This window comes from Camelina sativa, chromosome 4, assembly GCF_030686135.1.
Source record: "Camelina sativa cultivar CO46 ecotype springtype chromosome 4, ASM3068613v1".
Classification (NCBI taxonomy): Eukaryota; Viridiplantae; Streptophyta; class Magnoliopsida; order Brassicales; family Brassicaceae; genus Camelina; species Camelina sativa.
In genome coordinates, this window is record NC_141883.1 from 27162791 (window position 1) to 27183853 (window position 21063).

Here is a 21063-nt window from a genome sequence, read left to right on the forward strand (position 1 = left end):
TTAATATATTGTTAAAATAGATGTTTTCTCACTAAAACTTGTCAAATCGATTAAGGTAAGAACTCCATTTCACAATCTCGATATACCGTGTTCTACCAAACAAAAAAAATCTCGATATTTCTACCGTGGAAATTTTGTTCCCATCAACCATATAAAAAATTTCACTTAATTAAATCAAAATTTCTCTATCACGTACACTATTATAGTGGTTTATGCCGGCTGTCGGATAACATCTATGTGGAAATTTACGACATCCGAGTCGATATATAGGTTGAACACCGATACTTTTGAGTTTTGATGATATATGCAAATGCCAATTAAACATTTCTAAATGATGTCATTTAACAATTAGGCCTGTAACCATTGGTCCGAGTAAATGTTATGAATATAGAATTTAGAGATGTCAATCTAGCTGCCTATTTCGAAAACAGTTCAATCTGACTCGGGCTCTAGTCGACCATTGAGTTATCTTTGGTTAGTCAACCATTTATTATAATTGGAAAGGTATTACAAGTATGAAGAAAATTATGATCATCCGTTTGATATTAAGAAACCCATAGATAATCGTATACGTTATGGACCTTATAGTAGATGTTTAGAAGTTCATAAATAGTAGTTTACTAGAGACGTTATGGGAATTCAAGTCAATAAACACATTGTGTCTTCGTATATCATTGTGTTGAAGTATTTCTTATCTTGTGATAAATTGTTCGCTTGTTAATTTGTTATGCTACAAAACTCGTGTTAAAGCATTTGGGTAAATTTTGAAGTAGTGGCCATATCAAAAGATTCCAATTTGCAACTTGCTCAGATATATTCAGCTGATACAAAAAGACACAGAAGTTTGTGATTGTTAAAGATAAAATAGTTTTAAACTTTTAATACACAAGTGGGGTTTATATTCAGATATTTTTATAAGTGGTACTCAGATTTTGATGTATAGTATTCAGAGAGGTTAATATAGTAGTACTTAAAAACAAAATTTTATACTTGATATACCATAATGATGGACATTGACATCAAAAATTAGTATAGTATTAATTTATTATACTCATACATGAAAATATGTATTACTGAAACTGTAGCAGAGACCTTGACATGTCATCTGCTTCTGATAGATATGTTATGTAGCTATGTCATATTTGAGTACCAAAGTTGTAAGCCCGTAATAATTAAAAATCCCAACGAGACAATACCATTTTTATAAAGTTCCATAAGAAACGAAACAGAAACCACGGATAAAAGCTTAAGCGGGGTTCTTTTGTATCACTCTTCTAAACATAGGAAGCTAACGATGATATGAAAACAGCGATCCTTAAAAAGACTCTTTATTTTTAGTACTTGTAATCTTTAACGTGAAGGCTCTCTGCTGCACCTTCACCAAGCTTGGCATCACCTTTGTACGCACCAAGTGTGGCCTCCGAGTTAGCCTTGCACCTAACCAAGAACGCTTCCTGAGCCTTCTTCACATTCTCCTCTTTTCCTCCCCAAGTCTTCAATGTGCTCTGCTGCAAAGCCCTTCCAAACGAAAAGGACAGAAACCAAGGCTTCTTAGTCTTCAACTGGTTCATGGCGTTAAGGTTCCTTGTCGCTTCTTCCTCGCTCTGTCCACCCGACAAGAACACTATGGCTGGCACCGCTGCAGGCACAGTCCTCTGAAGGGCGCGGACAGTGTGCTCTGCGATCACCTCTGGTGCAACCTTGGCACTCTCAGACCCTGGAGTAACCATGTTTGGTTTCAAAAGTGTTCCTTCAAGCAAGACATGGTGATCACTCAGGGCTTTGTAGCAAGCAGCAAGAACACGCTCTGTCACTGCAGCACACTTGTGGATGTCATGAGACCCGTCAACAAGAATCTCAGGCTCCACAATCGGCACAAGACCGTTCTCTTGACAAATGACAGCGTACCTAGCCAATCCATAAGCGTTCTCATGGATAGCTAACTCAGAGGGCTCGTTCAGACCAATCTTAAGCACGGCACGCCACTTAGCAAAACGAGCACCAGCCTCGTAATACTTCTTGCAACGCTCACCAAGACCATCAAGACCCTGTGTAGTCGTCTCACCATTGGTCCCAGCAAGCTCAACGGTACCCTTGTCAACCTTAATACCAGGCAAAACACCTGCACTCTTCAACATCTCAACAAAAGGTGTACCTGCATCACAATCAAATCAAAACACCAATTAAGCAAAACGATTAACACAATAAGAGGAAGACTAACAGATTCAGCATATGATTACTACCATTAGAGCTCTTCTGGTAGAGAGTTTCTTCAAAGAGGATAACACCACTGAGACAAGGAAGAGCTCCAGGAGTAGTGAAGAGAAGCTCACGAAGAGCACGTCTGTTTGATTCAACGTTCTCCACATTGATGCTAGCGAGACGTTTCCCGATGGTACCAGTTGACTCATCCGCCGCAAGGATACCTTTCCCAGGTGTGCCGATGTAAGCAGCGTTAGCAATCAGCTCATCTGCAAACAGAGCCAAAAAAAAAAATTTCAATCAATCAAATCAAATCGGAGAAACAAATACTTTTTACATATTCAGATCTCGCTTAGACAAACTTAAAAAAAAAAACGTTAAACCCTAAAAGCCCTAAAAAAAAAACAAACTCAAATCGGCGATTGAATATATATATATATATATATCATCCTGAGATGTTGCGTAATCAGATAAGACTATCAATTCTAAGCATGTGTAGATCTGACCTATTTTTGAATAGTACAAAACAGAAACGAAGGATACAAAAACGAATGAATCCAATCAATAGAGCTCAAAATTGATAAACAGAGTAAACAGAGAGAGAGAGAGAGAGAGATGAAGAGTTTAGTTACCGGCGAATTTGGTGGTGAAGCAAGACATGGTTGAAGAATCGAAATCGATGAAGAGAACTGGATAAAGAGAGAAGTTGAGGATGATGATGATGGTGAGCTTATTAATATATAGGAGTGATGGTAATGGTAATGGTAGCTTCCAGAAGAATGTTTTGGCCTCTTCTCCAAGGTAAAGCTTTTATTACCTACAGCCGTTTAATTGTTTCTCTGGGCGGCGGTTTCTACCGCTTCCTTTTTTTTTTTGTAAAACGCTTTTTATCAGTAACTTCTACGAGATTCGTCTATTTAAAGTGTGCATTTAGCCTCACTACGGCCCATTGGCCCAATACTATTTGATCACCTAGTAATTTCAGTTTTAGAAAGTAGTGAAGATTTTGAGTCTTTGACTTGCAGATCTTGGAAGAAACAAATTAATAGATTTTGATTTGATAATTTATTATTTATGTGAGACTCAGACCCCGCGAGTCGTCTGAAAATAAATCATCAAATTTGTTGACATCATTTTTTTTCTTCTTTCTTTTTAAAGTATTTTGAAGAATTTTAGTTTCTAGTGTTTATTCTGATTTTTATTTTGTCTTGTTTAATCCCGCCTTTTTATTCCCTAGTTGCACTTTTTCCATTTTGTTTGTTAAAGTTTTCAATTTTTGTTTCGATGTTTTCTTTATATTTTTGTTATTTTGGAAATATCGAAAAAGTCTATTTAAATTAGTTATATTTATGTATATACATTCATCTTTATTCCACGGTTAAGAATATAAAATTTTAGTTTTGATGACGTGCTTGTGAAGGCAAAGCTTCGAATATGTCAAAATGAGCCCATAGATTGTTCCTACCCAAAAAAAAAAAAAAAATGAACCCATAGATTGTGACAATTCTATATGGTAGATCAGTCTTTTTCATATTTTTCGTTAAAAAAAAAGAAAAAAGAAAAATATGAATAATTATTACATGTATCACGTTAAATTTAAATGGAAAGATTCATGAGGACCTCGAGTCGTCGTCGTAAAAAAAACAAAAGAGCCAAACTAAAAAGGAAACAAAAAAGTATCGACAATGTAAATTAGTTGTCGTTCGGGCATCGAATTGCGGAATTGGTATCGCAAATTCCCGTTACGAAATTACATGGACAAAGGAAATCAAACTTTTCTAAACAAGAACTAAAAATTCAGACATCACAAAAAAAACTTTTATAATGTTTTGTTACGTTAAAATGTTTTTGTTCACTTTTTAGAAGCACAAATGATAAGAGAAAACGAATGATTCTCATCTAATGATCCAACCTTCTTCTTCATAATCCTATTACTCTCTTCTTCATCTTCATCAATCCACAGTCTACTATCCAAACCACTCCTCCTCCTAAACATAAACACAGCACACGGAGGTGACGACGATGAACTAGTCGAAGAAGAGGAAGACGAACTAGTCGAAGAAGACGTCGTCGCCGTTGTTGTCTCTTTGTAGAACCAGTCGTGTAAATCCCACATCATATCTATAAGCATCCCATCGAAGAACATTGTTTGGTTCCCTCAAAAGTTCCATTTAAGCTTCTTCACCGCAAACACTTTCCTCTTATCCACGTAAACCGACATCGTTTCAGGACTATTCAGTTTCCATAAATACCCTTCTTCTCCTCCGCTCCCGCCGCATTGAATCTGAATCTCGTGTTTCGTTCCGACGTCGGAGAATTGAGCTTTCGTCGTGAGCCAGCAAGTTCCAGAGAATCTCTCTGTTCTCGAGACTCTCCACGATGACGAAGAAGACGGTGACGTTCCCTCTCTCCCACGGTGGTCAACGTCGCCGATCTTAAGGGTAGTATCGGAATTAATGACGACGACGACGAAGAATCTCCCGGTAGGTTCAGGTCCGTTGTTGTTTCCGTGCTCTGCTTCAGATAGATCCCAAAAGATCTCGGCGTTGAGTGAACCGGAGGAAGAAGTAAGCTTTCTTGATCCTTTAGGTTTCCTAAGCGAAACAGAGTAAGACTTGGGCGGCGTTGAGATGACGACGGTGAGGTTATCAGACCAGGTTAAAGAAACAGAGACGGGTTTGTGGGAAGAAGGGAGATTGGATTTATAAGTGGTGGTTACCGTGTCTGGGATCGAAGGTGGTAATGTCGGAGATAGGTATGAGTGATTTGAAGGACCTGAACAGTATGTATCTGATACTTTAATCGCGTGTTCACTGTAACAAGACGCGAGACCTCTCATAGTTTTCTCGGGAAAGTTATAGAAAGAAAGAAACTTTAGAGAATGAAAGAAGAAAGATTAGGTTTTCGTGTTGGATGGTATTATGGTAATCTGATGCTATACGTGTGAATAAAGAGATAGATAGATACTTGAAGGGTTAGAGACTAGAGGGATTAGAAACGGACGTGGAAGAAGAGAGACGTGACAGAGAGATTGTATGTTTTACCGGGAAACTAAAATAAAAGGAAACCTGGTTGGGAATTTAAGTTTATTGGTACGGAAGAGTTGCAGAGAAGAAAGAAAGAAAGAAAGAAAGAGATGTGAAGATAGATTGTTTCTTCTTCTTTGTTGTCTTTTGGGATATATGTGTGTTTTCATTCGGGTCGGGCCATGTGAAGATGTCTCTCTTCTGACTTTTTTTTTTATTGTTGTTGAGAGTTTCGTCTGGTCTGTTTTAATATTTGTTTTATGTATATGATTTTTACTCCAGTTAAGTATATAACAAATCCATCATTAAATGTAATTTAGATATGGGGGAAAAAAATAAGATAAGCTTAAAGACAAGAGATCGAGGGATGTAAAAAATTAGATATATATATTTTTTTGTACCATGTTCTTTGCATTATCTATCGACGTGTATGAATTTAAAATATCTTTTGCTTTGCTATATTTTTTTTTTTAACTTATTTTATCAAATACGAATAGTCCAATTTTGTTTAATGTGATGAGACTAGTTAGTAATTATGGTAGAGTTTATTGGCTTCACATGGATTGTCTCATGTGCTTTATATATTTTGATTTTTGTTGTGTAATTTCTTACAAATCTTCTTTTAAACTGATTGTTCTATAATGTCAAACGTGGAGTTTCTGACATATTTTAAACTGAATCTCATTTATTGGATTAAGGTTAAGGTTTATGAGTTTTCACTTAAATTTAACTGCAAGTGAAAAATTCTCTTAGGGTCGTTTAAAGAACGAACGTCGTTATAAAAACCCAAGGAACGGATCGTTAATTTAGATAAGCTCTTTCAATCTGTATTTTAAATACATTGCCGCTAAAATCGTTAATTTATATACGTAACACTAGTATAATATTATCCAGAGCAACAAAATAATATATGTCTTGTTGCAAACTTACAAACAAACAAAAGCAAATTAAATAATAGTTTGACCTGATCATTTATATACAGCATTGGTTGTTGTAATAAGATGTGTGCGTTTGGTATTTTATACTACTCGTTAAAATGTAAGGAAAATACAAAATAGTATTCCAAGTGACATCTTCGAAAGTATGATTAAATTATGCAGTCGTGCGAAATAGAACACGAGGGAGGAGGAAAAGACTTAATCGTCACTGATAAAGTCTAAGTTCACGCAAAAAAATCTTAGGTTTTTAAGATAAGAGAAACTACATAACTATAATGAAAGAAAAAGGAGTCCGTTCGTTTGGTTTCTCGGGAGAAGACTACAGAAGACACAAGAAACGAAACATGAGCAAATGACATCTTCTTGGACTTGGATTTCTCAAAGTGTTATAAAATTTTGAGAAATGGCAATATGGCATCATGAGAGTCACCAAAGACGCATGAAAACGGACCGAGTCTTTCATTTATTTTATTTTTAAAACACACAACTGGATAAGAAATAAAGCTCATTAAAGGGTCAATCATCTTACCTACAACAACATCAATAACAATAATAATTAAAATCTGCTTTTCCACAATTTATAGTTATTCAAAGACAGGGTTGATGTGGGAACTGAGTTGAGCAACACATATTTGGAAGTCTTATGCCGTTCAGAGGAACTTTTTCATGGTCGGAATCCTTCGGTCGATCGTGATAATGGGTATATTTTCCCTTCGTTACAAAGGTAATTGACTTAGGAAAAAGTTGATTAGATAAATAAATTGTAAATGAGCAATGGTTTAGATTTGTCAATGAACACTCTTGAAGAGAATTACATTCGAGAAAGCAGGCTACCGAATCTGATATTATGTCATATGTAAATACCACTTTTGCATGTTGATGTTGTCCTTTGTCTTGGTCAAACATTGACCATTTCCGTTGGTAACAATAACAAACGATTAAACCACAATGACGCTCTCAAACGTTTGCATATACCAAAAAAAAAACAAACGCTTAGCTTATCCTTAACAAGTATGACAAGAAAATAAAAAGGAGGCCTGTCCGATTCCACATTAATTTTGATTGCTCTTGTTCACGTGAAAATTGAGTTTTCCTAAAAGGACGGAACAGCGAAGAAACAGAGAGAGCTTCCTCTGCTTTTCTATAGAGCTCTTCCCACCTACACTACATTACAAACTCTAATTTAACTCTCACAACTTATCCATTTCTCTCTCCCTCTCTCTCTCTCTCTCTCTCTCCAATAAATGTTAATTTGCTCTTTTCCCCAATCTGCAAGCAAGTAAAAGGGGGGGGGGGGGGGGGGCTTACGATAAAAGGTAGCTTCAATTCTATGAGGATTCACATGATAACCACAACTACACTCAAAATGAGAGATATGATGAGTGATGACACACTTATTTTTAAACAATAATAGTAATTGCAAAGGTACATATATGGTCATGGGTTTGCTTTGGATGTTCACGATACGTTACCCTGACAAATCTGTGTGTTTCTAAATCATATTCTTTTGTGACACACAAAAGGAAGGCGTAGAATATGGGAATTTGCAATTGCAATATTTGGGAATGCCTCTTTGCTCTTTTTGTATTCGTATACGGTGAAAAAAAAAGAGAGACAAATAAGAAAAAATAAGATAAAAAAAATACTGCACATCTTTTTTCCTTAACTCAAAAGGTTGACACGTTTCTACAAAACTAGCATCCCGATGAACCCAGAAGAAACACAAACCTGTTTCCTCTGTGATGCTACTGCTTCCTCCAGCACAGGTGTTCATATGGAGGCTACTCGACAATTTCCTAGCAGAGTGGAACCAAACATGAAACGAACACGTAAAGGTGAATTCATGCAGGATTAAATAACAAAGTTTGAGATCAGAGAACCCTAGAATGACCGAAAGATAAAGATTTAGTAGAGCTACAAGTTTGTACCTGCTTGATTGCATTTCCAACTCCCAAGCTCTGCAATGAACTCGTGGTCAAACAACGCGCATGGACGATAGGACCACTGGCCTCACTGTTGGCTGGAGAATCGGTCAGGTAAGAAGCTCCCTTGAACATCCATTGAGCCGTTTCTTGACTGAAATAATCCTCAAACACTTCTCCACATAATATACATGCGCATTGGGTCTCATCAGCAGCTACGGCTGGAGTATCCTCAATAGCACTCTCAGGTTCACTTAGAATTTCCTCATATTCAGGTTCTAACTCTCCAGATTTTGCTGCTATCCAGCCATCAACCTTTGGAAACCAAACCCTACATTTACTGTTTGTGCCACTGAGCTCGAGCTTCTTCTTTTCATGCAGCTCCAGGTGCCTATCAAGTTCTTCCTTTTCTTTAAGGCGAATGCCGCAGGAGGTGCAGAGATGTGGAAGGTCATCAAAGAGACTACTAATGACCAAGGGGTGAACTTCGCGGATTTTGTATGCCCTAAACTTCAATCCTAAGAGGTCTTTGGGTTCAGTTTTTGTTGTTTCAGACGGTGCAACTAACTCTTTTACCTTTGAGGCAGTAGATGGCCCCTTTTTCACCGAAACGGATGGCTGAGCATCTGATGGGACCACAGATACAGACAAAGAGCTATTGGTGGAATGATCAGGACTATAGTCCTGCGTTATGGAAGGAGGCGATGGCAGCTCTTTCTTTGAAGCAGATATCAAACCCTTTGAAACTAATGAGCTCAAGAGGCATGAAAGAGGATCTGCGGCCTTACTATTCTCTTTGGCCTTACTATTCTCTTTTGACGTTTGTACCGATGTGATGTCAGTAAGAGACGCTGCACATGAGACAAGTGGTGCAGAGGATTGTTCAACTTTTAAACGAGCCAATAAATTGTCACCAGCAACTGGAATTGGCAAAGTCTTTGGCTTAGAGGCTGCTGAGAGGGCGGCTAGTACCCCTGGGCTAATCTCATTCTGAGAACTCTTCTTGAGCGCACCACAAGTTGAATTAATAGAAAGGATTCCACTCTTCATGACAGCTTCCAGCAAATCACTCATGTTGGATTGTCCTGTAGCTTCAGAGGCAATAGAAAGGTCTGGCGCATTTTCAGTTGCTGACTTAGAGTCAAATATTCCCACTTGAGATGCATCAGGTAGTTCACGCATATTTGCGTTTTTAAACTGACTACTTAAAGATGGGAGCCGTACAGAGTCATCCCTGGGGACATTCTGAGATTTTGCTGGAAACCGGGAAGCCCTTGGATCACGTTGAGGAAGGGAATGAGCTCTTCTAACATCTTGCTTGGTCACATTCTGTTTAGAAGTTGAATCATGTAAAGGCGACTGTCTATCTGAGCTTGGCAAAATTCCAGAGCCGACAACCCTAGGTTGAGGCTGAATTCCCTTTCTAGCTGCAGTAGAGGTTGCATTGATAGAAGAAAAGACTTCTGAATCATGCAAAGATTGTGGAGAAGACGTCCAGTGGCCAAAAATACTTGGATCTTTTTGTTCGTTGGAATATGTATTTGTTGAATTCACTGGATCGAACCTTGGGTCCAGAGCTGAAAACCTTGGTCGTTTAATAAGGTGGGTTTCCGATCCCTACAAGATGGGAGAAGGTTAAGAGTCAACAAATTAAATGAGACACATCACAATAAAAAGGAATTCAAATTACTATATAGCTAACCAGTCTCTCTGATTCATCTGGTGCATGAAGCTCATTCTTTGGGTTGATAGTGGCAACATCAGTTTCTGATAACCTTGAGTGCATATCCCACATAAACTCTTCTTCCTCCGAGTTTTTCCAACTATCATAAGGTACACCTATATTTCTGCTGGGACCACTTGTTTCCAAATTTTCTAGTCTAGCCATACCATAGTTGGAAGTTCTGCTTTTAGTATGTAACCCATCCCTTTGGTCAGAAATCAGATCAGGACCCCTGCTCATAGCTCCGTACCATTGTTTCTCACATCCGTCATCAGTAACCCTTGAACCGACTTTCTTAATCACCGATCTAGAGTTATGGGATAGATCAGAAGCGTAATCATATTCCCCTGCTATTGACTCAATATCTTTCTCGTAGAGGGGTTCACTAGGTCGCCGAATGGTCTGAAATTTAAATACACAATCAGTACACCGCAGTTAGATATAAAACTGTAACCATGCCAAGGCAAAATCCTCTTACATTTACTTTAGCTGAACCTATCCACGAGCCTCCAGATGCTATGCTTGAAACTCTCTCCAGTCTATCTGAATCCCTAGTCAAATTGGGTTCGATCTCAGGGACATCAGTAACCATTCCTTTTGTCTGAAAAGAAAACCGAAATACACTCAGGCCACTATTATTTAAGTAGGTATGTAGCCTCTACTTATATCCAGAGACCTCAGGACCCTATGAAAGAATTTTATTGCAGCCATAAATAGCTACGCTGCTATCTAAAAACCAATAAACATATGTACCCTACATTTATGAACACACTTAGAACAGAGAATTCCTGAAGGTTAGGGTGTATCATCACTAATAACTTTAAGAGGCTACAAATATACTTTGGTCTTTGCTTACCCGTCCAGACTGTTGAAGGCGCTGCCTTTCTAGATACTTGGGATTCACATGGATGCTATGTGGCGGGCGCTGAGATTGCGGATCACCTCTGGCTGTGGATACAACAGCTGCTGAACCATCACTTTTAGCATTAAAACCAAGTTCTTTCTCTATAATTTGAAGTGTTTGCGGATGAAAGACTCCTTTCCAGGTTCCAAAGAGATGCCGCATATTAGAATGCATAGGAGGGTCAACTTGCCTGTAAGCCTTAACAAATACCTTCACAGACGGAAAAAGATGGAGATCAGAGATAAAGTTGCGAGGGAAAAGACATTCTATGACCATGAGTATTAACAAAGCACCAAACCTCAGGCAGCCTGGCACCAAAGTACTTAATGTAATCTCTTCCGATGTTCTTCACAATGCTGTCTAACAGGTATAGTGTTGGCAGCTTCTGATCACTTGGTACCTGCATAATACTCTTCTAATCAGATACCCAGAAGAAAAAAGGCCAAGTTGATCTCACAGACAGTAACATTGAGTATTTCCGCACTTAAGGTAATAAAAAATGTCAATAAGTTAATGGTGAACTAGAATCAAAAGCACAAACCATGATGACATTCAAGCTAATACTAACATATATCCTCACAACTAGGAATCCAATAATAGACACAAATAACCATTAGACGATCCAAATGACAACTATAAGCCCAGTATGGCAGAGTGAAAACACTAGCTGAAGTGAGAACCAGTGAAATAGCAATTCTTGTTTCCCGACCCACTTGATTGATCAGGCTCCTTCAATTGAATGCTTCCTTGCTACCCAAAGATGAGTAAAAGCTGTTTTAGCTTTCTGGAGAGCATGCAGTAATCAGAAGCCACCAACAGAAAATCCAACCTCACTAAAAATAGAGCTTATGAGAGCTCTTGCTAAAAGGTAAAGTGAGATACATACAAACAACTCCAACGCTGACAAAGAGACTACACACTCCTACAACCTAACCTCAGTATAATCACATGAGGAGCTGAAATATGCATTCCTGATAAATGAACAAGAACAAAATGGTTGCATGGGCAACATCTATTTTAAAAGATAGTTGACAACATAGTGTCAGGAAACAGATGCCTGTTCAAGTGACAATTTTACAGAATGGGATGAACAAGATCACAGAGACTATGAGCTTCGTTTCAAAAGAAACGATTTGCGACTTGATGAGAAATTATAAAAACACATAGATCCCAGAAAAGATACTAAGATTGCTTCAAAAACTCGAATTTCTCATTGAACCTCGTATACAGATATCACAAATCTCACCCACCATCCTCACCTTATCTAACCATATATCGTACAAATCACTCAAACAAGAAATATAGAGTATAACAACAACACTAACTATAACAGTGGGCATGAAAACTGGGTGTTCACCTCGAGGATGTTGTTGCAAATAGTGGAAACGACGGCTTTAGCAGCGTGAACATTCTCTCCAGCGATTATCGTAAGGTTTGTTATTATTGGCTTCGAGTTGAAAGTGAGCTCGGCCAATGCCGACTTGTACTGGTTCACAAGCTCGTAATGTGGATGAACCGGCTGTGGCTGGTAAGCCTCTCGGCTCGGATCACTGACAATATTACTCTCAGTTTCTCTGCCACTAACTCGAAATCTCGACGTCGCCGGTTGTGGTACTGTCACCGCCGCCGCAGCCGTACCAAGCGTTCTCTGAGACGAAAACTGCCGCACGTTGGAATTTACAGGTCGGATTGGTTCCTCGCTGAGCCTGGGTTTCTTCATCGGACCTGGATCTCTAGATCTATCAAACGGCCTACGCGAATTATCCATTTTTCAAAAACTATACAACACCAAAAAAAAAAAAAAAAAATGCCTTTAAAATTAACCTAATCGGCAAAATCGATTGCAGTGACAACAAATCCTCGTTAAAGAGAACCAGAACATTACAGCAATCAGTAATCCTAAGTTACAATCTACAACTGAGATGCATAACGCGAGTCTGCGAGGAAGACGGAGAAGAGAGGAGGAATGCTTCGGATTCGGCAAAAAATGGCAGAGAGTTTGGACAATCTCCGATCAATTAGGGTTGCGAATTGGGGATTTTAAGGAGAGAGACGACGAGACCCAAAAAAAGTTCATAATATTAGGTCTATTTAATGGCCCAAATTTCACGTATAATAGAGGCCCATCCATCTGATTCAGACAAAGTTAACCGAGATCATCATATATCGAACCAAATCTTGAATTGAGTAAACCCAAAGCTAAACCGTCAACAACAATGCAAAAACGTAACAGAAACTAAATGAGATCATTCATATTTGAGACAAATCGTCAAATCAAGTTGGGGAAATAAGTTATAAAAAAACTAGTCTGTCACTGTGTTTCTTGTGTGACTCATATATGACACAAACAAAGACGTACTAAAATGTGTGTTACCAACCACTAGAACTGTTAGCTCTATCTATGTTTCACATTTTACATTGGCTAATGTTGCAGAAGGAAAACCAAAACGTCTTGTCTTCTTATATTTCATTGATACTCTCAAAGGATACCGAAACAGAGGAACAAAGAAAACTATCTCTTCTTTTATTAATTCAACTAATAATCAATGAAGATTGCGAACAATGATTGACACCAATCTATTCTAGTCACTATGATGAGTAGTGTACATTAAATAAAACAAAAATCCAAAATAACTAAGAAGGCCATGAGATGATGTTGACGATTCCTTTGCATCAGCTAGTTCTGTACAGTTTGCTCTCTCTAACCATATAAGTCATATTTTATTTGTTTGCCTACTTAGCACTCTCGTTAGCCCGTGACTTCATTTTGCTTACGGGGAAATGCAATCTGGCAATCAAAGGTTTTGGTCCTCTTGTTTTACGGTCAAATCCACGTACACATACATAACCTACAAGGTTTAAAAGATAAGTTAAAGTTTCGGAAAAACAGATATTGGTATAGCTTAAACAAAATGTTGTGACACTTGTACCTCTCCAGAAGCATTGTTGTATCGTCTCTGTAGGTAAACCTGAAAAGAATAGCTCAACAATGGTTAGAACAACTTCCTTTTATACGAACAATAACATCACATTCCAATAACGAAAATCTTATTACCTTTGAATATCGTAGGTATAGAGGTTCCAAAATAGACAGTTCTTCGGTGCAAGTCCCATAACCACTCCCTTGGAACATCAATTGGGTCTAGGCTGGATGCATGATCCGCAAACACCTGTATATAGAATTCATCAGAATGATTCAATGCAAATAATTAAATCAACGAGTTCGATATATTGGAGTTCAAGACTCACCTCATTAACTTGAAAATAGGTCCCATTCAGAGGGAAACTACCTCTCATTGCGGTTCTACATGGAATCTGTAAGAATTTACAACGTATTATATGTTGTAGAAACATAAGAGTAGTTAGTAGCAAAGGAGTTTGATGCAATTACTTACCAAGATTGTTCCTCTTACAGTCTGAGATCTTGCCTCCTTGATGTTGTTGCATGAGAAACAAGTCTCCTCATCACAAAGCTTGCCATTTGCTTGGGATATACACTTACTTACAGCTGGTTGAATGGAATCAGCCGTCTCACCTGTTTAAAACCATAACAGTTTAGAAACTTTTTATCGATTTGTATTCATGATTAAAAGATTTGCAGATCACTAAATAATTGCTACATCACCTGGCGTCCAAATAGCAAGCAAATACGAACAAGGGTCATCAGGTTCTCTCTTCTCCAACTGTCACAAACACAAACAGCTTGTCAGATTTTAGATATTGTTAGACTATAGCATGTGTCCTTGTCTAGTTTTTTACATACCTCCACTAGAAGAGGATGTGAGTCTGGAAGTTCATAACTGCACGATACAGGAAAAGAAAACAGAACCAAGTTATAAAGAAGTCAAGATATAGTTTGTCTGCTTCCCTAACTTACGAGTAAATGCTTGGTTTGCCACTTAACAATTTACTGTATCAAAGCTTACTGTAACCGAATTTACTTTTGATTTCATTTCAACCTAAGACACGATGAATAACAGAGAAAAATGGATACGTACACTTGATGTTCCGTTCTTAACTGGCTGATATTCTTGAGCTTCGGCATTGGAAGAGAAGCAGCTTCAGCAGTAAGTGCAACTAAAGCGGTGGACATGTTTCCGACTTGTAGTTCCTTACTGTGTTCCATTATTTTCTTCAAGTTACTTATAAATGCATCCGTGTTTAGCCTAATTGTAGGAATTTCTTCCGGATCCTCAAAAAATGCATCTTCTATGTCAGCTATTGATACTTGTGCGCTTTCTGGCTCTGGTGATGCTGGCTCTTCGATTATTGGTTCAAAAAACTTGACCTTGTTTGCATGTTCTAAGTGTTTTACTACTTTTGAACCTTGCTCTCTATATAATGGTTCTGGCATGTAGAGAGGCGAAGGGTTTTTATCAGGTGTCCCCATATATTTCTCTGTACCGGGTAAAGCAAGCCTTGCGCTATAAAACAAGTGAAAGTTACTAAAACGTTTCTGTACCAATTCAAAGCTAGTTCAAGATACGGATCAATTCTCATTTACTGGGGTTATATTTGAATTATGGGTTTCCTGATAATGGTACTAAAGGTTTAAGAGAACATTTTGTAGTACCTTGCAAAAGCACTGGCAAAATGTCTGCATTCTCCTCTCATCGGACATGCATTGCAATTAGGTTTGCTCTTTGTGCAAAACACCTGAAACAATTATCAAGTAGATTAATAAAACCTCATCATGTTACCTGCTGTTTTTTTTCATACAGAGATATGTGTATATTGTTTCATACCTTTCCGAAGGTAATCATCTGGTAGTGAAACTCATACCTGAATGAGATAATGCGGCATTAATCTAATGAATGGGTCTACTAGAATCAGGTATGAAAATATTACAAGATAGTGCTAAACACGATGAGAGGTCTTACAATGTTTTCTGGTCGAGTTTGCAAAGACGTGGCCAAAGATACTTTTGAATAGATTCAAGAATAGGATACCTGAATATACCAAACCCAGATGGATAAGTAATAAATCACAATTTCCAAGTAGGACCATTTGTAAAGCCCTTACATTTCTAGAAGATGCAACTGAAGTGACTCTGGGAGTGGCTGAAGGGGTACCCATCCTAGTCTAACTGCTATGCGAGCAACATTCGTATCAACCTGTCAATGAGTTTTTCCTTAAGTTCATACATCATATAATTTACATCACATGGAAAACAATAAAGAATGATTCTGGCTTACTGGAAACGCAAGATGGTGCAGTGTCAGAAGCCGCACACACTCCACACTTTTTAGGCCCAATCCTCTAAAACTCAAAAGATATTTTCTGCATGATTGTATAGTATATGAGAAATACACAATGCAATATTAAATCATTGACGCTTAACTGCCTAAGTTGTAATTTTTCTATATGGCATTAAATAAAGAAAAAACATAAAATACTTTTCTTCAAACTCACTTAGCTTTATCAGGTGGAATGTCTCTCAACCATTCCAGATCAATACTACCGTGTTCAATAACCAGTCGATTAAGGAAGCCCTGCATCATTTTCATGTTCACGGTCAACTACTTAAAAAGAAGTAAGCATATATAATTCATCCCCATTTCTTGATTCTTTTCATTTTTAGCCACATGTAAAGATAAAACTGTACCTGTATACGTTCCGCAAGCATATGGTTCATCCCACGTTTCTTGATTGTTTCGGCAACTACACTAACCTCCGCTGTTCTTATCGCCTCCCAGTCCACTGAGTCCATTGTCCTTGTTGATTTTTCTCTTTTTCCTTCTCTAACTTGTGCTTCTCTTCTTAAACTATCCCAATCAAACGCCTCCTTTTTCTGCTTTAAAACCTTTTTCCCTTTTGCATTTAAGGTAGCATCATCTATAGGATTGAGCTCTTTGCACGATGAGTCTTCAAGCGGTCTTGAGTCAGGACCTGGTGGCGTTTCCATGTCTTCTATGACATCAATACAACTTGTGCTTTCATTAAGATCTGGAATTTGGAAGCTACCTTTGTGTTTTTTCGAACAGTGTTCAGGCAGCTCAGGTTTCTGACAACTCAAAACATCCCCATCCTGTTGATAGCTACAATATGGTTCATAACTATCATCAGATTTTGTGGTCCCTTTCAGTGATTGTAAATCCTTAACTTCTGAGCTACAATCACCGAGAGACATATTTGGTGATACTAGGAAGCTTCCGTGATTGGACTCTTCTTGTGAGCCTTGTACGCCCAGTAGAAGCTTCAGATAGGAAGTACGATACTCTCCTTCTAAGCTGATCTCGGAGCTTGATACTGGTCTCTCTGTATTTTGAGGAGCATCAGAAACCATTGACCCTTGGCATGTAAGTGCAGAATCTTCAGATGGAAACAAGTTTAAGATAAAGCACTCCTGATCTGTCTTATCAACCTCTACACTTGAGCCTTTTCGATCTGATTCCACATATATCTTTGGATCCGTGGTTTTGCCAACTGATTCATGGCCTGAGCTGGCAATCTCACTGCTGCTTCTGGAGGTTTCATTGCTATGTACGTAATTCTTCTCCTCATCAGGCTCTGTGTTTTTTAAAATAACAGAACTCTGATTGTGATCGGCTGGGCTTGACATCGACTCCTCTGAGTCCAAGTAAGTTATTTGAATAGAAGGCGTCGAGCTTGTTCCAACGTCAAAGTTACTGCTGGGGACTGAACTTACAGGAAACTCTGAAGCAAGTGACATGAAAGCAGAACTAGAAGGAAAATAAAAAATTAGCTAAGTTAGTTTTGTGACTTGTAGCTGTCTTTGATTTAGTTTCAACATATAATTATGTTAGAGCTTATTATACCTTGAAAGATGGTCGGAAACGTTTTGCGTGAGAAACACTCCAACAACAGAATCAACAACGGATCCCTTCCAAGGTGTAAAACGGCGATCCCCTGTTAGATAAACGAAGACCATAACAAGAAGTTATATCTGAGACATACAAATTAGACCAAATACTAACCAAAACTCGCATAAGGACAAGTGTGGTGTATAACCTTGTACAAGATGCATCCGTGCTATAAATGAGTCAGCTCGTCCTCGAAACACATTACGTTCTTCCTCCCACCATTTCGCCTTCTTCTCATCTGATCCGTCAATACCCTCGCTATTAATATTTTCCAATAGCAGTCTCCACACTTTTTCTGTCTCATCGTCTAGGTCAACCTTTGGTCGTGGGCGCCGTTTCTTAACAGGAGTAACAGGCACAATTGCTCCAGCGCCACCGCCATAAGGGACAAGCTGGTTTTCTTGGCTTTTCACTGAGTAAGGAACGATAGTAGTTTCACAACTCTCCCTGTTGATATCTAATATACGTAATTGTTCACTAATTGCTTCGACATGGTTAGGTTGTTTCCAAAGTTCATCTTGGGAAAGACCTGGAGGAACCAAACATCATCACCATCAACAAATAGTCTGCGATAGATTCAAGAAAACAAAGAAATGTAGTTGTGTATCTATTCATTACCAGAAAATGAAGCTGGAAACAGGCAGTGATTTGGAAGAAGAGTTTTCTGGTTGGTTTGTGATTTCTTAGACTTAGTGACTCGCTTCTTTTTGCTCCCGGTCGTCTTTATCGGTGTATCTATCTTATCGGGGAGAACATTAAACTCAAACTGTTGCCTTCCTTGGCAGATACCTTCCCGTTTTTCTTCAGTGGTCAGAACTGTATCAGCACTGGGCTGAGATGTGAAACCGTAGCAGTTATAGTCAAAGGCAGAAACATCCTTACGTTGTTGCCCAGAGAATGATGTGCTGCAAATGGGTTCAGATCTGATCCCTTCCTGTTGCAAGTTTGGGAAATACAACCAATGCATTTTCTGATAGTCACATACCTCATCATACTGAATCCCTGATAAATTTAAGTCACCACAAGTTGGTTCTTTTGCTTGTCTTTGCTTTGCAGCTTGTGAGATAGAAAGATCAACTCCTTCTTGATTACCACCAGTCTTCTTTGGTTCTGAACCCTTTCTTTTACCTTGACTGCACTTTCTCTTGGTAGTGCTAGGCGATGAAAGAAGGCAATCTTTTGATTCTTGATTAACGGAACCTAACATCTTTTCTCTAGGAGCTGATTCCGTCTCATCTCCATTTTCAGGTTCAAAATCCAAGACTCGTCTACAGAGCTTCTTAGCACGAGTTGAAGTTTCTACAGCTTCTGATGGTTCAACCGGACTACATTCCTGATCCTTATTGACCACCTTCTTCCGCACATATTTCCTCCTCGGTGTTTTGCTTTCTTGTCCACCAGCAACAACAGATTTCTTGGGAGTTGGCGGTTTAGGAACCCTCTTGGGTTTAGCTTCTCTAACAACCTTTGGTCTATGCTTCTTCCTCTTTGGTTTGTCAGGAGTCTTGATGATATGTTCAGCAACATTGTTACTCACTGAGCTCAGAATCTCCACTGCTTCATTACCTTTTTGCATAATTTCTGTGTTTCCTACATTGAGAATCAGATATTTCTCAGTCCAACTTAGAAATCTGACAAAGCAATTTCATTTCTAATCAGGACCAGAATCAAAAACCATCTTACTTGTAGGTTCTGAGACCCAAGGTGGTGTCTGGCCGGAGAAATAGACTGATGCAATATCGTTATTCACTATGCTGAGACAATCCACATCTTCATTACCTTGTTGCATTATCTCTGAGTTTCCTACATTTGAAAATCAGAGTTCTTAGTCCAACTTATACAGAATCAAAATCTCTGATCACGGACCTAAACCAAAACCCCTCTCACTTGTGGTTTCTAAGGCATTACTAGCCCAAGGGATGGTCTGATCGGAGCAATAGACTGGTGCATTGTTGGATAGAGCTAGAAAATCGCCAAAAGACAAGTGATCAAGACCACTCATGTCCAGTCTCCTGCAAAGATCACTTCCTTAAGCAACTTAACTACCAAACACGAGAAATCATTAAAAGTTTCTCAAATTTAAGACAAAAAGGACTAACCTTTCCTCCAATTGATTCCAATGAGCTTGTTCCTCAACCGTGTTTGGGCAAATCGGAGAAATATCATCTCTGATCATCAGACCGGGATCATAAGCCCTTGTGGTTTCTAAGGCATTACAAGGCCAAGAAGTCTTCTGACCAGAGAAATAGACCGGTCTAGTGTTTGATAGAGCTAACAAATCACCAAAAGACAAGTGATCAAGACCACTCATGTCGAATCCCCTACATACATCGTTCACACATCACTTCCTTAAACAATCTCACTCCAAAACACGGACCTCTTTGAAGAACAATTTTAGAACAAAAGGACTCACCTTTCCTCCACTTGATTCCGATGAGAATGTTCCTCTTCCACCACCGTGTATGGATAGATCGGATCCACCGTGGGTGTCTGAGGAATCATCATCCATGGAGGTTGTTGTTGTTGTTGAATACTAAAGCTTTCTTCTCTCCTCCTTTGTTCCTCCATTTCTTTTTTTTACTCTGTTTTTGGTTTTGACTCTTTCTTCACTCTTCTTCCTCCCTTAATCAATAACCATTTTATCTTCCTCTGTAAAATTTCTAATCTTTTCACTGCAAAATCATTTTTTGGTTTTGCAGAGAAATGTGAATAAAAAAATTTGAAGAGTAAAGAAAGAATGTATTAAGATCCACTTTTTTCTGAATGTTTTAAAAAGATATATCTCCGCAAGTAAATTGATATTGGGTGAGAGAGTAGTAGCGAACATGAACGATTAATCCGTTAGCTATAGAGAGAGTAGAAAGAAGAAAAAAGACTATAGATATATAACATTGACAAACAAACGTTAAAATTGTTAGAGATCAATTTACCAAAATGCAAAAAGATAGAAACAAAAATTTACCAGTGATTTAAATAAAAGTGATAAAGTTTGTGAAGAGGGAGTATCAGATTCTTTGTTGTTGCTTCCTTTCTTCGAAACGATGAAAAGTTAAAAAAAAAAAAGTGATGTTTATTAGAGAGACAACAAGTTTTCAGATTTTATTTACGCTTTTCCTATTTGGGCAACATATTCTCCAATTAATTTTGAGATTTTGCCTTTTTTTTCACATACTATTTTTGTTTTGATACTCTACAAATTAAATAAAAAAAGTAATAAATTTCAAATATTTATCATTTATTATAGCAATATATTGTAGCTTCACATATTATGCAACTCTCATATGTCCATGTTGTTAAAGGAAATAGATTTCATTAATTTATTTTGTGTTTCATGCTTACAATTTTTTCTTAACTTCCATTTTTTATTTTTATAGTAAATTAAAAAAAAAAAAAGACATAGGACATGAAACACATATAATAACACATAGGGGGTTAGTAGTATGCCATGCACTAATTGCATTATTTGTAACTCTATAAAGGTTTTTGTAACTCCTATAACAAAAGAAAGAAGTACATTCTTTTCC

The 21063-nt window shown here is 38.1% G+C and overlaps 4 protein-coding genes across 6 annotated transcripts; all 4 read right to left on the reverse strand.

Moving 5' to 3' along the window:
- Window positions 1–1186: 1186 nt before the first annotated feature.
- On the reverse strand, window positions 1187–3094 carry LOC104782066 (fructose-bisphosphate aldolase 6, cytosolic). The gene is made up of 3 exons (XM_010506891.3): window positions 2835–3094; window positions 2244–2471; window positions 1187–2155 (listed from the first exon to the last, which is right to left on the reverse strand). Exons 1-3 carry the CDS (start codon window positions 2860–2862, stop codon window positions 1335–1337), a joined length of 1077 nt encoding a protein of 358 aa, XP_010505193.3. The 5' UTR covers window positions 2863–3094; the 3' UTR covers window positions 1187–1334.
- Window positions 3095–3867: 773 nt separating this feature from the next.
- LOC104782067 (uncharacterized) lies at window positions 3868–5527 on the reverse strand. Its single transcript, XM_010506892.3, has one exon. The coding sequence runs from the start codon at window positions 5039–5041 to the stop codon at window positions 4361–4363; it is 681 nt and encodes a 226-aa protein (XP_010505194.2). The 5' UTR covers window positions 5042–5527; the 3' UTR covers window positions 3868–4360.
- Window positions 5528–7724: 2197 nt separating this feature from the next.
- Window positions 7725–13011, reverse strand: LOC104782069 (polyadenylation and cleavage factor homolog 4). Of its 3 annotated transcripts, none has more exons than XM_087511602.1 (8): window positions 12601–12803; window positions 12073–12493; window positions 11014–11115; window positions 10668–10925; window positions 10290–10412; window positions 9791–10213; window positions 8095–9705; window positions 7725–7962 (listed from the first exon to the last, which is right to left on the reverse strand). In XM_087511602.1, the coding sequence occupies exons 2-8, from the start codon at window positions 12481–12483 to the stop codon at window positions 7948–7950; spliced, it is 2943 nt and encodes a 980-aa protein (XP_087367728.1). In that variant the 5' UTR covers window positions 12484–12493; window positions 12601–12803; the 3' UTR covers window positions 7725–7947. The 3 variants fall into 3 exon arrangements, with proteins under 3 accessions (XP_087367728.1, XP_087367729.1, XP_087367727.1); XM_087511603.1 differs by having other exon boundaries at window positions 12073–12466; window positions 12540–12779; XM_087511601.1 differs by having other exon boundaries at window positions 12073–13011.
- A 208-nt stretch (window positions 13012–13219) lies between these two features.
- On the reverse strand, window positions 13220–20485 carry LOC104782072 (DNA glycosylase/AP lyase ROS1-like). The gene is made up of 22 exons (XM_087511604.1): window positions 19953–20485; window positions 19639–19860; window positions 19427–19551; window positions 19223–19342; window positions 18158–19129; window positions 17688–18068; window positions 17495–17585; window positions 16321–17398; window positions 16128–16207; window positions 15911–15995; window positions 15738–15829; window positions 15596–15664; window positions 15461–15497; window positions 15289–15371; window positions 14714–15139; window positions 14479–14515; window positions 14341–14398; window positions 14111–14250; window positions 13965–14030; window positions 13771–13885; window positions 13646–13684; window positions 13220–13564 (listed from the first exon to the last, which is right to left on the reverse strand). Exons 1-22 carry the CDS (start codon window positions 20105–20107, stop codon window positions 13449–13451), a joined length of 4587 nt encoding a protein of 1528 aa, XP_087367730.1. The 5' UTR covers window positions 20108–20485; the 3' UTR covers window positions 13220–13448.
- Window positions 20486–21063: the final 578 nt, after the last annotated feature.